The sequence below is a fragment of the Diabrotica virgifera genome, chromosome 6, assembly GCF_917563875.1.
Source record: "Diabrotica virgifera virgifera chromosome 6, PGI_DIABVI_V3a".
Classification (NCBI taxonomy): domain Eukaryota; kingdom Metazoa; phylum Arthropoda; class Insecta; order Coleoptera; family Chrysomelidae; genus Diabrotica; species Diabrotica virgifera.
Window position 1 is genome coordinate 172,048,911 of NC_065448.1, and position 17,599 is coordinate 172,066,509.

Here is a 17,599-nt window from a genome sequence, read left to right on the forward strand (position 1 = left end):
CATGTATTTTGTCGGACAGAATTTTCAGTTGATCACCAACTGGATATTTTAATGAGTGGAACACGAAGAACATGTCAAATGACAGGAATCAACTCGTCTGTTACTCGCCTCGCTCCCTCTGCTCGTAATATGAGACTCGTTCGATAAACAGTCACTTTACTGACTTGGTACATAAATAACTATTATTTTTGCAGTAAGTATTTATAGTTTTATTTTTCTTACTTTTGTAAAATGCGGGTTTTTCTTAAATTTAAGATATCTTTCAAACAATTACGGCCTTCTCATTACTAGTATATCCAATTAAGTATTTAACCAAATGACAGTGAGAAGAATGTTTCACCCGAGTAAAGCCCAAAATTGGAACTATTTAAATTATGTTTCGGACTTACATACTATCGGATATCAGCAATACCTCGCGGGTACTTCGGACTTATGATTCATATGAACTTATGACTTCGCGGTAACATATGATTGTAAATCCCAAATCATGATTTACAAAGTTTATACATTGTAAATCATGACTCGGGCGTGCTCCTCGTAACATGTTTTTTTTGTTTATTTCTAGTGCATATTTATTGCGATTTTAGTGTAGTATTATAAATACGATCGTGAGTCAATTTATATTTTATTGATCACAGTTTTAACATTAGTATAAAACAAGTTTACGTCATTTCTATACAAAAAAAAGAAGATGCAATCTGCATTGTTGTTTGTTACGTGCCCCTCTAAAAATAATAAGTATTTGTACACGTATTTCCTTTCGTCGTAGCTACAGATAACAAAAATCTAATTCAGTTGTTAATGAGCATGCAAAAATGCATCGGAAAAGAACTTTACATCAATAGAGTAAAAAAAATACAACACGTTATTAAAAAAAATGTTAATGAATTTTTAATAGCTGAGGAAGCAATGACGCAAGTTTTGAATTTGTTCTTAATTATTCCACACATAACATAAACAATTCAAAACTGCCGGAGTTTAAGAACGCGAGAAAACTATGGGAAATCTGTTAAGCATTTTCTGATGTAATAAAACTACTACCATATAATTTAGACTATTTATTTGTTAGTTATACATAGATTACTACTTAGTTTAATTAATTTAAAGCATAAGATTAACCTCAAGCAAAATTTGAATATGGTTGAAATCCCGTAATGAATGTTAATGAAGCTCTGTAGAGAAATTCGTATTGTTCCTAAAACAAAAAAATAAAATCGAATTATTGTCGGATCATAATATACGAATAGTAAATGAGTAAAATTTAATAAAAAAAGTTGGCTTGGTAAAAGGTATATTAGTTTAAATAGCCCTTACAGGGCTACGAACATACAAACAAAACGTTTTCGCTGTGTAACATGAGCATCATCAGTGTTACAAGAACATGGTGAGCCAACCAAAAAATTCAAAGGTTGCCCTAGGGCCGTAGCCATAGGAATCTTATCCATCCTTTGGATTTTGTAAGACTCTTTTTAAAGATCTATGTAAGACTAAGTCTGTTTTTGAAAGGCTTTGACCTTTGTATTTTTTGGTTGACTCACCATGTCTGTTCTTGTAACACTGATGATGCTCTTGTTACAGAGCGAAAACGTTTTGTTTGTACGTTTGTAGCCCTATAGGGGCTTTTTAAACTAATATACCTTTTACCAAGCCAAAATTTTTTTATTAAATTTTACTTGTAATTAATGGTACCTATACAGCCAGCTACAAATTCTTCCTTGTGAATAGTAAATGATTTTGTATAATAAAAGTAATTATAACTTTCAAATAATATATTCCTAATAGTCCAGAAAGCCACTGCGCATCCGCTAGGAAAAATATTCTAATTCGGATTTTTTGCACAGTCTTATTCAAAAAGGACTCCTTTTAACAAATTTGCATGTTGCCAGGACCAAAACGTGGTCAAAAATTTTTTAAACGTTTTTTTTTTGTTTTTTTCCTAAAATAATTTTTTTTGCATGGAAAAAAGTTTTTTTAGGTTTTTTGGATCATTCCAAACAGAAAAGGTCTTTAGTAACTTTTCTCTAAAAATGATAGTTTTTGACATATAAGCGATTAAAAATTGAAAAATTGCGAAATCGGCCATTTTTAACCCTCAAAAACTATGTGAAAAACTGAAAATTTGAATGTTGCCAAGGCAGGTAGATATTCTTTAAACTGCAGTTGATGAAATCCCGAAGAGTTTTTTGCAATACAATATTCAAAACTCCTTTGTTTTTTAATTGCTAATCAAGCGTGCGCGACACTATTTTCCACCGACAGTATGGTGCAAATGAAAGGAATAAATTCGTTATTTCGTAAACGGGCGACTTTAAGGAAAAATCCCGAAACAGGTCGATTTTTATTTTTAAGTTATGATATTGTGGCACATATGGTATACTAGTGACGTCATCCGTCTGAGCGTGATGACGTAATCGATGATTTTTTTAAACAAGAATAGGGGTCGTGTGGTAGCTCATTTGAAAGGTTCTTCAATTCTCTATTCAGTAATTTACACATTTACATAATTATTTATACAGGGTGTCCTTCTACTTCTTTTTTTTGTCAAATAATTTAATTTAATAAACATTTTTTGGACACCCTGTATAAATAATTATGTAAATGTTCATATTACTGAATAGAGAATTCAAGAACCTTTCAAATGAGCTAGCACACGACCCCTATTCTCATTTAAAAAAATCATCGATTACGTCATCACGTCCAGATGGATGACGTCACTAGTATACCATATGTGCCACAATATCATAACTTAAAAATAAAAATCGACCTGTTTCGTGATTTTTCCTTAAAGACGCCTGTTTACGTAATAACGAATTTATTCCTTTCATTTGCACCATACTGTCGGTGGAAAATAGTGTCGCGCACGCTTGATTAACAATTACAAAACAAATGAGTTTTGAATATGGTATTGCAAAAAACTCTTCGGGATTTCATCAATCGAAGTTTAAATAATATCTACCTACCTTGGCAACATTAAAATTTTCAGTTTTCACATAGTTTTTAAAGGTTAAAAATGTCCGATTTCGCAATTTTTCTATTTTTAATCGCTGATATGTCAAAAACTATCATTTTTAGAGAAAAGTCACTAAAGACCTTTTCTGTTTAGAATGATCCAAAACATCTAAAAAAAAAACTTTTTCCATGCAAAAAAAATAATGTTAGGAAAAAAACAAAAAAAAACGTTTAAAAAATTTTTGACCACCTTTTGGTCCTGGCAACATGCAAATTTGTTAAAAGAAATCCTTTTTGAGTAAGACTGTGCAAAAAATCCGAATTAGAAAATTTTTCCTAGCGGATGCGCAGTGGCTTTCTGGACTATAATGCAAAAACTATTTTAAGAGTGTAGCCGTAAAATTTTAAGCCTGCATTTTAAATGCATTCATTTTTGTTTCGAATCCTGAGAAAACTAATAAATATTTCTGAAAAAGTTTAACGCAGAATGAAAGATAACATTTTTACCAAGGACCGAAAGTCCCTAAAAACTTCTATAATGTTTATTTTATTAAGTTACAGGGGTGAAGAAGAAGAGAAAATTCAGTGTGATTTTTAATTTCAAATATCTCATTCAAAAGAAACTTTTTGTTCTAAGGGACTTTCGGTCGTCGCGCGTCGGTAATAATGTAAATGCGTTTAAATTTTTCAGAAATACTTACTGGTTTTCGAAGGATTCGAAAAAAATATTTCTTATTTGTATTTTACAACTCTTAGTGAGTCTTTCCAGTGCCGGATTTACCACTAGGCCGACTAGGCCGCGGCCTAGGGCCGCAAGCAAAGAGGGCCGCAGCGTTTTGTAAAAAGTAGCAAAACATTGACAAGAGTAGAAAAACATTGCAAAAGGCTGCAAAGACTTGAATGTGACTAGCAACATACATACACAAATCTCTAAAGGAGTACGTATTACGTATTGAGTCTAAGAGACAACTTTAATTCCTATGAAACAAGAGGAAAAGAGTTGTCTAAAAATAAAACCTATATTCTTGAAATAAAAAGACGCCCGAAAAGAAAAGTTCTTCCTGGAAAAGACAAACAAGATGCATCCACTGAACCCCACTTTAATGACAAAGAAGACTTAAAGATTAATACATGCAATGTCGTAATTGACAGGCTTTATTAATAATTGAATGAAAGGTCCGAAGTTTATTTCAGTCTTAATGAAGAATGTGGATTTTTAAACAACTTAACGTCAATTTCCATTAAAGAAATCAGGGGAAAGCTTCGATTTTGGCTAAAAAGTATCGAATCGACATATATGGTGGCTTTGAAGAAGAGTGTGTACAGTTGATTGCATGATGACCTCTAACGCATCTCAGAAAGATCATTCAGCGTGTTGGAAAGAATCAAAAACTACTTGAGGAACTCCACTTCTGACGAAGATTCTAGCAATATTGTCTAGTTTTGCTAGTTTTGTTTCAAATGCTGAGCTTTTGTTAATCACTAATTCAACGTTATCCAAATTAAGAACATAAATTGAACGATCTAGAAGTTTATTTCTTGTAACTTAATATTTTTATTTTTTATTACCGTAGCGCCGTAGCCTATAACTATTACAATTCATATTATTTTGCATGTTCTTTTACTTATAATGTCTTTTCAACTCGGCTTTCAATAATAAAAATTTTAACAATATTAATAATTTTACAAATAACTGCTGTTTGATAAATTTTTGAACTATATATTTTCTATAATTAATTATAGAAATTGTTGTTAGAGCTGTTTTGGGATTTTAGCCAAATTTAAAATAGTGCAGTCACTGAAGGTTTTCACCTCCGATTTCGTTCATCGATGTTCATGAAAATTGGTGACTAATTATAGGATACCTCAAGGAATAAAGGTGACATGATGCCAACTTGCGCTTTTCCCCTGAGGGTGGATGCCACCCCTTCTCGGGGGTGAAAATTATTTTAATAAAAATAATACCATAAGTCGATAGAGGGACAAATTTTAAGCAAAATTTGTTATATAAAGTTATTAAAATAAATCAACACTTTTTGAGTAATTAAAGACCAAAAATTTTAATTTTATTTTTTCGTAAAAAAATGCATGTTTTAAATCGGTTTTTCACGTATAAATCAAAAACTATAAGTTTTTACAAAAAAGTTATTATTACTGAAATTGAAGATAATAAAAAATTGAATACATTGCTCATATAAACAACTAAGCTAATGTTAGTTCAAAGTGAGTTATTGGCAATTGAATGTGTATTTTTTTCGACGAGTACTCAAATCTAAGTATTCAGGCTTAAATAACGGGAAAACGATGCCATGTATAAAATATTCCTATTAAACATCTGGGATAGATAGATATATAAAATCATTATAGGATATAGCATTATATATAAATATGTAATAGTAATTGTAAGGAAAAATTAAATCTTTCAGCCCTAGGCCTTCACGGCTTGTTGAGCTTAATAAATAAATAAATAAACATCTGCCAAAGTAATTCAGAATACCTATCAAATGAGCTAAAGAACAAGGTAACAGAGTCAAAATTAAGCAAGTTATAATGAAAATAAAAGAACCGTTTCGAATTTTTTAGGAAAAAGTGAAAAATAAAGCATACGCCATTTCCACAAAAATTAAAATTTATAGTAATACTTACAAGAACTTCTTTATATTAGCATAAGTAATGTTTTCGATAATTTTGACCGGTTTAGAATGCATATTTTTCAAAAAAAAGTATAATTTAAAAAAATCATAATTTTTAAAATTATTGTAATTCTCATATTCTTTTGATAATAACTCCAAAAATACGTAAAAAATTATATATAACCAAATTTTAGTTTTTTCTGTGCCAAATATTTTACCTGTTTTACTATTTCTATAGGGAAAAAAATAACCGAGATAGAAACGTTTAAATCTTAAATTTTGCTGTGGAAACCATGGAACCGGGTCATTTAACCTTTTATTTTTAAAAAAGTAAGGGGTTTAAAAGATTAGGTTCAACGTGCTTAAATAGCACTTGGAACTTTCAAACAGTTTTTAGATAAACCTGATATCCTAAACACGAACGGAGTTATTAAAAGAAAACAATAACATTTTTTGGAAAAATTTTTAAAAGATAAATTTTGAAAAAAATTTTGAGCATAAATTTTAACACTATCAACATGTTCGGGGGCTCATTTAATAGATATTTTTAAGTGCTTTGACAAATGTTTAATAAGTTTATGTTATAAAATGCATCAATTTCCCGTTATTTCAGCTTGAATTCTTAGAGTTTTTTACTCGCCGAAAAAAATAAAAATTCAATTACCTATAACTCACTTTTAGTTAACACTAAAAGGTTTTTGTAGTAAGGGGTTTATTTCATTTTTTATTAGCTTCAATTTTGATAATGATAACTTTTTTGTTAAAACTTACACTTTTTGAGTTATTGATGAAAAATTAGTTAAAGACATGCATTTTTTTCAAGAAAAATTAAAATCTTTGATCTTTAATAACTCAAAAAGTTTTGATTTATTTTAATAACTTTATATAACAAATTTTGCTTAAAATTGGTCCCTCTATCGAATTATGGGGTTATTTTTAATAAAATAATTTTCACCCCCGAGAAGGGGTGGCATCCACCCCCAGGGTAAAAGCGCAAGTTGGCACCATGTCACCTTTGTTCCTTGAGATATCCTCTAACCATTCACTAATTTTCATGCAAATCTATGGAGGTTCAACGAAATCGGAGGTAATAGCTCATATCCACCTTCAGTGTCTCCATTATAAACAAAGATTATTTAATTAGTGAATACAGTAAAACCTCTGTTAACCGAAATAATTGGGGGGGAGGCCGTTTCGGATAACAAGAATTTCGGTTAAAAATAACATTGTTTTTTGTATTCTTCTTGTATCAAATTACATAGCATTCTTAGTTAAAATTGGTATTAAAAGATACTATGAGGTGATTTCGTAATGTTCGTCATAAGGTTTTGCCTCATTCGATTCGAGCAATGTTGACGATTTTGACAAATTAACATCGAATTGTTTCTGTTTTGCGATAAAAATTTACTTATTATGGACAAAATTATTGAAACCGTCAGCTGTTTCGGTTAAAAAGGTTTGGGTTAACGGAGGTTTTACTGTACAACATTTCAACCTATTTATGTACCGTATTCAAATATAACATTAGTGGCATTTTTATTCATTTATGTTATGCTTTGTATGTTGTACCAATTTTAAAATGTAAAATTAAAATAACCGTTATATATTAATATGAAATATGCTTTATGCTTTAATTACATAATAGTTAAGTTTTCAGGAGCCCCTCGGGGTAATTTGGCCTCGGGCCGTAAGTACCCTAAATCCGGCACCATTAGTTCCGATCCTGTGCTACTATTTTCCATGGTTTCACTTCCATTTTCTCCAGGTCTTCTCTGACTGCATCTTTCCACCATTTTCTAGGCCATCCTGGCGATTTTTACTCTCTGGTCTTTCCCAAAAAAAAAACGCATTGCTAATCAGTCTGTCATTACTCCGCACCACGTGGCCTGCTTATCTTAGTCCATCGGCTTTTATGTATCTCACGATGTTTCCCAGGCTCTAATTATTCATTGTTGTATCTTCTCCTCCTTTCACTTGTCACACTGTCTATGCAAGAACCATATTATATAACTCGCCGGATTTTGCGACCCATACTAAAAGTTTATTGATTTCTTTCTCTCTCAATGTCCATGTTTCAATACAATATGTCGCTACTGGTAGTATTATGGGTTTCTACATTTCTACATACATTTGTATTTTGGCACGTCTTGAGAAAAGCTTTGACCTCATTAGATGTTGAACGGCAAAGAAAGATTTATTCCCCGCCAGCATTCGTATTTCAACTTTCGGTTCTTCTGTGTTGTCACTGGTAACTGTTGTTCCTAGGTATTTGAATTCTTTGATAACCTCCAAATTATGATCATTTATAGTTATGTTCCTTTACTTTATGCCCGGTATATACGACAACAATTTATCCTTCGAGGTATTCATCTTTGCGAAGAATTGCGCAGGTCGTTTGTGCAGGTTTATCGATAGTGTGTACGGAAATCGGCGAATATTTTAGGTTGGTGCAAACGATTGGCAGGCAGGAACGAAATTTATTCGATAAATGCTACGTTTTATCGACTAAGTTTTATAGAATAGAATCTTGGACCTTGAATGCGGAATCAATGAAAAAACTGTAATCATTCGAATTGTCGGTATAGAGAAGAATTCTGAAAATTTCATATACAGAACACGTCACAAACAAAGATGTACTGAGAAAGATGAATAAAGAAATGGAAGTCTTAAATACAATTGAAACCAGAAAATTGGAATTCTAAAATCCGAATAGCTATGATGATTGCCCACCTTCGTCGCGGAGATGGTGCTTGAAGAAGAAGAAGAAGTAGACGGAAGTTGGACTAATCATTCAGGTCGTTCTCAACGCTTTTGATTTTGGTTGATTGATTTGTTTATTTAAAATGTTTACAAATACGAATGTTATTTCCAAAAGTTCAGTTAAGTACAAAACCTAGTATACAAAAAAAGAAATACTTATACAGGGTGTTTGGTAAAGAATGGGCCATACCTTAGCCTTAGATTCCTGAGCTTAAAATAGGTCGATTTAAGCTAACTTACCTTAGTACAAAAGTTGATAATAACCGAAATACAGGGTGTCAAAGTTAAACTTTTATTTTATTTATTTTTGAATATTTCCTGACAGGCATGGGACAACAACACGAAATTTGGTAACTGGTGCTGGTATTATCTCTCTCTCCTGTCGTTTCCCCATTACTGAGGATCGTGATTTCTTCCAATATTCCTAACAATGTTTCTCCATTGGTCTCTATCTTCAGCTGCTCTAAGAGCTTCGCAGAATGAGTTTCCAGCTGAATCCTTTATTTGGTCAGACCATCTAGTTGGTGATCGTCCTCTTGATCTTCTCCCCGGAATGTTTCCAGAAACAAATAATCTCTCCAAACTGTCATCACCTCTGCGAACCACGTGACCAAAGAATTGCAGAATTCATTGCAGACATATTGTGGACAGCCTTTTTTTAATATTGAGTTGGTTTAGAATGGAAACGTTTGTCCTATGAGCTGTCCAAGGTATGCGCAGCATTCTTCTCCAGCACCACATCTCAAAGGCATCAATTTTTTGGCGTTCGCATGCGCGAAGAGTCCAAGTCTCTGCTCCGTATAGAAATATTGAGAACATAACAGCATTCACCAGTCTGATCTTGATATTTTGAGAGATAGATCTGTCTTTCCAAACTTTTGTTAGGCGACTCATCGCATTTTTTGCCATACCAATACGTCTCCGAACTTCTGCTTCACAGTTACCATCGTTACTTATACTAGACCCGAGATAGACAAAGGTGTTTACTATCTGGTATTCCTCTAATATGTTAGTCAGCTGGTATTATACAATCTACTAAATTATGTTAAACAAACATTTCTGCCTACTACCAGAGGCGTACGACGGGGGAACGGAAATGGTTGACCCTTCCCAAATTATACACCACTGACGGAATTGCTATTTTAGTGCAATTTTTTTATTCTCCAATACCTTCTATGTAAAAAACATACTCTTCATTCGTAACGATAAAGCCATTGGTTTTCGAGATATTTGAAGCTAAAAACGAAGGAGCATAATACATTAATCAAAATAATAAGTGTGCCTTTTCATTTTTAATTTCAAATATCTCGAAAACTAGTGACTTTATCGGTACGAATGAAGAGTATATGATTTGCATAGAATTATTGGAGAATCTAAAAATTATGCTAAAATAGCAGTTTCATCAGAGGCGTAGAATTTGGGAATGGTCATCCATTCACTTTCCCCTGTCGTACGCCTCTGGTAGTAGCCAGAAACGATTATTGAACATAATTTAGTATGGTGTACAGTGCCTATACTTTCTGCAAAGTATCACACGGATATGTCAAATTATTTTAAAATATTTTTTTTAATAATTTATTCTTTATTTAAAACTTTAAGAACTATGTGCGCCCGGTACTATGAAACTATTTAACATATCCTTATGGTGCGTGGCAGAAAGTGTAGGTACTGTACACCGTACTAAATTATGTTAAATAATCGTTTGTGGTTAATACCACAGGCGTACGACAGGGGAAAGTGAATGGTTGACCCTTCCCAAATTCTACGTCACTGATGAAACTGCTATTTTAGCATAATTTTTAGATTTTTCAATACTTTCTATGAAAACAATATACTCTTCAATCGTGACGATAAAGTCATTAGTCGAGATATTTGAAGTTAAAAATGTGATTTTGTATTTACAAAATTTGATTAATGTATTATTCTCCTTCGTCTTTAGCTTCAAATATCTCGAAAACTAATGGCTTTATCCTTACGAATGAGGAGTATATTTTTTAGATAGAAAGTATTGGAGAATAAAAAAATTGCACTAAAATAGCAATTCAGTCAGTGGCGTAGAATTTGGGAAGGTTCAACCATTCATGTTTCCCCGTCGTATGCCTCTGATAGTAGCCAGAAACGATTGCTTAACATAATTTAGTAGATTGTACAATACCAGCACTATTTACCAAATTTCGTGTTGTTGTCCCATGCATATCAGGAAATATTCAAAAATACAGAAAATAAAAAGTTTACCTTTGAGGTATTTAAAAGTATTTAGGTTATTATCAACTTTTGTACAAACGTAAGTTAGCTTAAATCGACCTATTTTAACTTCAGGAATCTAAGGTTAAGCTATGGCCCATTTTTTACCAAACACCCTGTATAAAACGTCATATGTTCTTCTGAGCAGTAAAAGGAATGTTTCAGTAGATATTTTTTTATAACTTTTTTGAAACTATTTATAGCTGTTTAATAGTTTTTGGTAAAATGTATTTAGTTTGGTAAAAAACATTTTTTTTTTCGATTTCTCTTTCCTTTCCGATTAGAAATTTAAAATTTGTCCTCTGCCATCCAAAAGAAAAAAAAATACACAATAAATTACTGTTTATGCCCAATTTTCAATTTAAAAATTTGTTAAAATTCAGGCAAAAATCAAGATACCTCTTCTTGAATTTTTTCAGATTCTTTAAGGTTCAAATGCGCTAAAAAAAATAAAGTCAAAAAAGCTACTTGTCTCGATCCAATATGTTCTATGGCCAGGCCATAATGGCATCTGGTAAGCTAAAACGTTATAATATGAAAGCATGTCTTTATATGCTTTATCAAAATCACAAATCGCGGGGCTGATCGTTGCGGGTTCAGCTTTGACCATCTTATCCGGCTATGGCCTTTAGGTGAGAGTATGACTTTCTTTTCCAGAGAAGTCAAACCTTACACTACAGCCTCCTTGATTTTCTTCTGTTTTTGCACAAATTGAGTAAGGCTATCGCAAATGAGTCGTCACCTTCTATCGCGGATAACATGTTTAAGCTGGCCACGCACTGAATCGGCATCGATTTTAAGCGCAATCGCTAAGCGCAATCGGCAGATTTTGCTATACATGGAAATAAATAAGCCACCGCGCACCGCCTAAGAATGTTCAACAGTCGAACGTTCTTAGGCGGTGCGCGGTGGCTCATTTATTTCCATGTATAGCAAAATCTGCCGATTGCTCTTAGCCGAGCCGATCGCTCTATGCCGATTCAGTGCGCGGCCTGCTTTATAGTCTGGGCTTCAGCAGAGAACTTATGATCGATGCAAATTTTGTAGAAATGTAGACACTCAATGGACGTTTGATAAACTGCACAAACGAACTTCACAGTCACGTCACTACGATAAATCGTTGTTGTGTATACCCGGCATTATTCTTTTGATGTCTGTTGACCTTGATGATCTTTTATTTAATCTAATATATTTATGTATACAAACCTCTGTGGTAACAAATTGTTTCCTACTGTGTCGCACAGTTCGAACAGCTAAACAAACATCACATTCTTGTTCCAGCTTCATTTTTTCTATAATGAAGGACAATGCCAGATATAGCCCTGAGGCTTTTGCACCGTCGCTAAAAATAAAAAATTAAATTTGGATATACAAACAAGAAAAAATATTATAGAAATTAAAAAAATTAAATCTCAGATACCTACATTAACCAATGGACTTGACTTTGAAAAACATTAGCATTAAAAACTGATGAAATAATAATAATATATACAATGACACAAGTCCAAGAAAAGTTCGGCTACAAACATAAGAAAGAAAAAAATAGTAAAGAAACGAAATAAAAAATTGAAGATCGTATAATACTGAAAATTGAGGGAAATATAATATATTAATCAACACAAAATAAACACCATAGATAAATAATTATCTAAAGCCATCAGATGGGAGATTGGAAAACATAAGAATGAAAAAATTATAAAAAATATGAAAAAAAAAATAAAGGAATAGAGAAAAAAAGGAAAAGAAAAAAAAATCTTACAACGTAAAGACTATCTGAAAAAATTAAATTCAGTTAGACCAGGTAAAGAGGCATCTTTCTATGAAACAATACAGTGATGAGCGAGCTAATAACCGGCCAAATAGGACAAAAGAGGGAAAAAGTATTAATTTTTGAGATAAAAAGAAATGAAACTAATCGAGTTGCGAAATTTAGCGACACTAACCTATAAATTTACATTATATTGATTGTTTCTCACCTCTAGACGCATCGCACGAGTTTGGCACAGAGATATGTAAAGAAAATAGATCAGGCTAGTCATATGCCACTCAATGCATCGGGGTGTAACGCCGATATCAAGTGCGGTGGTCTAGCTATCTTTGTCTGTCGTGCGAGTGTGAGCGTATCTATCAAGAGGTGGGAATAACGGAACGACAGTGACACACTGGCGGCGGTCATCATATGCTAGAGAGAGAAAGCTAAGCGCCGGTAGAGAGAGATAGATAGACCACCGACCCGAACTGTTCCGCGTTACGCTATTTTTCGAACTGGCCTAATCTATTCTGTTATATCTATGGTTTGGCAACTACCACTGTCATAGTGACAGTTTTAGTTGACATACTCCTCTGATATGGGTAAAGGTATGAAACAATCAATATAGGTAATGTAAATTTATTGGTTAATATCGCTAAATTTCCCAACTCCACTAGTTTTATTTCTTTTTATCTCAAAACTTAATACACGTTTTCCATCTTTTGTGCTATTTTGCCGGTTATTAGCGCGCTCATCACTGTATATACCATATGGAAGGTGAAAGGAAATTTTTTTGGTGCATGCTCAAATTGGTGAATTTAACTTAAAATAGCAGAAATGGTCGATTTTATAGGTATAATGGATGCTTCGAATACCTTTTATAGTTCTTAAGACCTTTAAAACGAGCACTGTTAAATGTCGATTACATTCAAACTCGACGAGATATGGTACAAAAAATGTTTATGACTAATGTGTTTTAAGAAAAAATGAGAAGTATATTTTTTATCCCCTTATCCACCAGAATTTAGATCCATCATTTTCCTTCTACAATACCTTTTAATATCCCAAGAAGCAATTGGACGTAATATTACCACGTCTTAACGTTGGATTAAATGCCCCAACGTTAATACGCAACGTTGCGACGACGGTCAGAAAACCGCTATTTGCACCTAAGTGGGGAATAGAAATACTGGTTGATTCGACGTCACCCTCTCGACTTCTCAGCTCGAGGTATTTTATCGTAAAATTACGTTAATTTTTAGGACTTTGGTCTTGTAAAGTATTACTTAGTATAAAATTCTCTACCACAGAAGTACGGCCGACACACTTCATTTTTACCAAATAGGTTAATAATCTTGGAGGATATTAAATCGTCAGAAACTAAGATGCATGACAGCCTGTTGATACTTATTTAAGTAGGTTCCTACTCTATTCAGAATATAACCTAAGTGACTTGTATAATTATTTTATTAATCATCTGCCTCATTGCATAATGCGGTCGAAAATTTACAAACGCAAGGAAGTGTACTGTTAAACTAGGTATAAAAATTGCTAAAAACTGAAAGCGCCTCAGAAATTTACAGGTTAAATCGAACAAAACGGTAAAAATAGAAATAACCATCGTAATTAAAAAAACATATTAATATGTCTAGACCCATACAAAATTATTCATGATTTATATATAAACAAAATTCGTTAATTAAAGTCAAATATTCATTAAAATCTAGCAAAAAATTTGCCAAACATAATGTTTCAAAAAATGGCTGAACCATGGCGATCTTTCATTAATGGCGGATTTGACTCGCGACCTAAATTGCACTACATTTTAACTGATTTGGACAAGGACACCCCCTGCCGACCTATAGTATAACCTATTTTTACCTTGCACACCTCGAATTTACCTATTGGTGTACCTAATACGTCCTAAAGTAAGCGTAAACAACCTGGTCTTGACGACAGACTCCCGACGACTGGCCATCGTCGTGAACACGCCTTAATCGGGTGGACGATTTGAGATTGACATTTTTTTAACTATATAGGTTTTTCATTTAATAAATTGTTATTGTTAACAATAATTTAAATAATTAAATAATTGTTATTGTTAACTAACTGTTAATAGAAAAACTAAAAAAACCAAGTGTAAAAAAGTAAAGTTATGTTATGCAATGTAATATCTGTCATATTATAGTCATATAAGTCAAGATGAGTCAAGTCAGATAAGCCCTAATCAGCAAATTTTTACGTCGTTTTATAGTTGGAAACTAAACAACCAATTGTCGAAAATTTACCTTGACGTTGGATAGTCGTCGAAGTTTTTTAGTAAATTACAGGTATCTTATAAAAAAAACTTTGACGTCAGGTTAACGTATACAACTTTACTTAAGTACTACGTTGTTATTACCTACGTTGCATTATCGTTCTCACCTTCCCGCAAGTACACGCAGCAATCTACCATATACCTACTGAGAAAACACCCGAAGTCTCCTGAACGTTGGGTTCGATACTAATAAATATGTACTCTGTAATCCCCGACGTTGAGCAGTCGTTAAATGTCTTCCAGTAAATTACATTGTAGTATAGAGGTTATACCCGACGTCAGCTTAAAGTTTAAACCTTAACCTAATAATTAACGTTCGTATTCTCAACGTTGAATTGCCGTTGTCGTCTTCCCGAAAAATACGTCTACCATACTCGATAAAACACCAACGTGAACATTGGCATCTATCCTAAAAAATACGTTGTAATTCCCGACGTTGAGTAGTCGTTGATGTATGCCACTTAATTGCACTTATACTACAGATAGGTTAAGACCGACGTCGGCTTAACATCAGATTATATTACTTATTAGCAGCAACGTTGGTCCATAGGAAAAACAGACGTTGTCCTTGGTTAAGGCTTATTGTGAACCAATTTTGTCCTTAAATTTAACGTCCTATTAGGACAAAATTGGTTGCAGGTCATAAAATTGCTACTTGGGATAGTGTTATTTCTCTATTCAAAAAGTTTAACAGGTTTAAAATGAATGGTTTTTAAAAACAATAAGAGCAAATTATGTAGGAGCTAGTAGTTGAACCACAGATAGGGGAATATCAAGCAGGGTTTAGAACAGGCAAAGGAACAACCGATCAGATATTCATAATGAAAGAGGTACTGACTAGTTGTTATGAATACAAAATCCCGGCAATAGTGTTATTCATAGATTTTAAAAAGGCGTATGACTCTGTCACGAGAGAAAAAATTGCGGAAGTTATGGAAGAATTTGAAATACCTACGAAGCTAAAGAAATTAGTGACGATGACATTGAAGCATACCACCTACAACGTAAGAGTAAAAGAGGGAACCTCAGAAGATTTTGCAGTTACATTAGGATTTAGGCAAGGAGACCCGCTATCAACGCCAATATTAAACATGATACTAGGAAAGATCATTAGGAACAGCAACTTAAATATAAATGGGCACATATTGTACAAGAGTCATCAATTAGTGGGATATGAAGATGATGTGGCAATTGTAGCGACGAGTGAAAAGGTACTGAAAGAGATAACAGAAACATTAGTAAATGAAGCGTATAAGCTAGGTCTACAAATAAATCAAAAGAAAAGCAAGGTTATTAAAGTAGGAAGAGACAGGGGGAATGGGACAAACTTCAAGGTAAGCAAACAATTAGGAGAGTTTGAGTTTGAGTTTGAGTTTGAGTTTGAGGAAATGGCGAATTTGTATATCTAGGATCAAGGATAACAAACAAGTGTGAAAAAATAAAAGAAATTGATTCCAGGTTAAGTAAAGCCAGTCGATCTGCGGGAGCCATGAATTATTTACTAACATCAAAGCAGCTGTCTGGTATACAAAATTCTGGATTTATAAGACTATAATAAGACCAACAGCGATATACGGATGTGAGACATGGATACTCAACCAAACAACAAAAGAAACAGTAAGAAGATGGGAAAGGAAAATACTCAGAAGAATATTAGGAGGGAAGAGAACTGAGGAAGGATATAATATAATAATGACACATGAGGAAATTTATAATATTTACAAAGAACCACAAATAGATAACGTAATAAAATCAAGAAGGTTGCAGTGGCTGGGCTATATAGACAGAATGAACGATAACATATTAGTCAAGAAAATAACATGGAGAGTACCAGATTATAAAAGAAAGAGAGACAGACCACGAAAGGAATGAAGAGAGGCGGTAGTAGAGGACCTAAAAAAGGAAATAACAGACTGGAAGAAGATGACAAGTAACAGAAAGCTATGGAAAAGAACATCAAAGCTCTGGGCCTAAAAATGCTGTAAAAAAGCTTCATAATATAGAGCCAATTACAGAGCGCATTTTTAAATTTTCCTCAAACTCTTCCTATTTCTTCATGTAACTGCAAAATGATAAGAGATACGAAAAACAGATATAGTACCGAAAAGTAAAATTTTTTTAGGTAAAATTTTTGATGTTTTGTTGTTGTATTTATTACTGTATCTCCTATCGTTTTCGAGTTACATGGAGAAAAAGGAACATTTTTAAGAAAAGTTAAAAATGCGCTCTAGATATAATTTGATCCTATTTTTTTTTTTTCAAAAACCTTACATTTTTATAAAAACTTTACATTGTTATTACACTGTAATAAAAAGTAATATGGAAGTAAAACAATGCATTTAAATTCGGGTGCACCAATATTCTTGCCCCATATCTCGCTCAGTTTGAATATAATGGAGCGCTCGTTTTAAAGGATCAACCATTTGTCTGTTATTTTAAGTTGAATACACCGATTTGAGCATGCATCAAAAATAATCTCTTTTCATCTACCATATCTCTTTTTGTATTATATCTATGTAGAAGATTTATTAAGAAACGAATCTTTTTGATTTTTCATAAACTACACAAATGTTTTATAATATAGTTTTTTTTTCATTCGATGCATAATTTTTAAGGTATTCGCAAAAAAAACCGTCCAAAAAGTGTCATTATTCAATTAAAACGGCAAATTTTTAACTACGAATAACTCAAAAAGTATTGAGTTTCCAAAAAAATTATAGAACAGTTTTTTCTTAGAATTGGGTTCTCTAGCCACTTCCGTGGGTATTTGACCAAAACATTTTCCACCCCGGAGAAGGAGTGGGAACCACCCCCAAGATAAAAGCTCCACTATATAGTAGAATTTGAGTTTTTCCAAAATTTCATTAAAATTCATGCAGTAGGATAGAATTCGGGGGTAATAACCTGTTTTTGCTCTAATTGACTGGCATATAAAGGAATTAGACA

The 17,599-nt window shown here is 32.9% G+C and overlaps 1 protein-coding gene across 2 annotated transcripts in view; it reads right to left on the reverse strand.

Moving 5' to 3' along the window:
* Positions 1–1,043: 1,043 nt before the first annotated feature.
* The window catches only part of LOC114335080 (tyrosine-protein phosphatase 69D-like), a 729,328-nt gene continuing 712,772 nt past the window's right edge, over positions 1,044–17,599 (reverse strand). For both annotated transcript variants that reach the window (XM_050654333.1, XM_050654334.1), the window contains 2 exons: positions 11,793–11,928; positions 1,044–1,195 (listed from right to left, as the gene is read on the reverse strand). In XM_050654333.1, the coding sequence (XP_050510290.1) occupies positions 1,121–1,195; positions 11,793–11,928 (211 nt within the window). In that variant the 3' untranslated portion in view covers positions 1,044–1,120. The remainder of the gene's footprint in view (positions 1,196–11,792; positions 11,929–17,599) is intronic.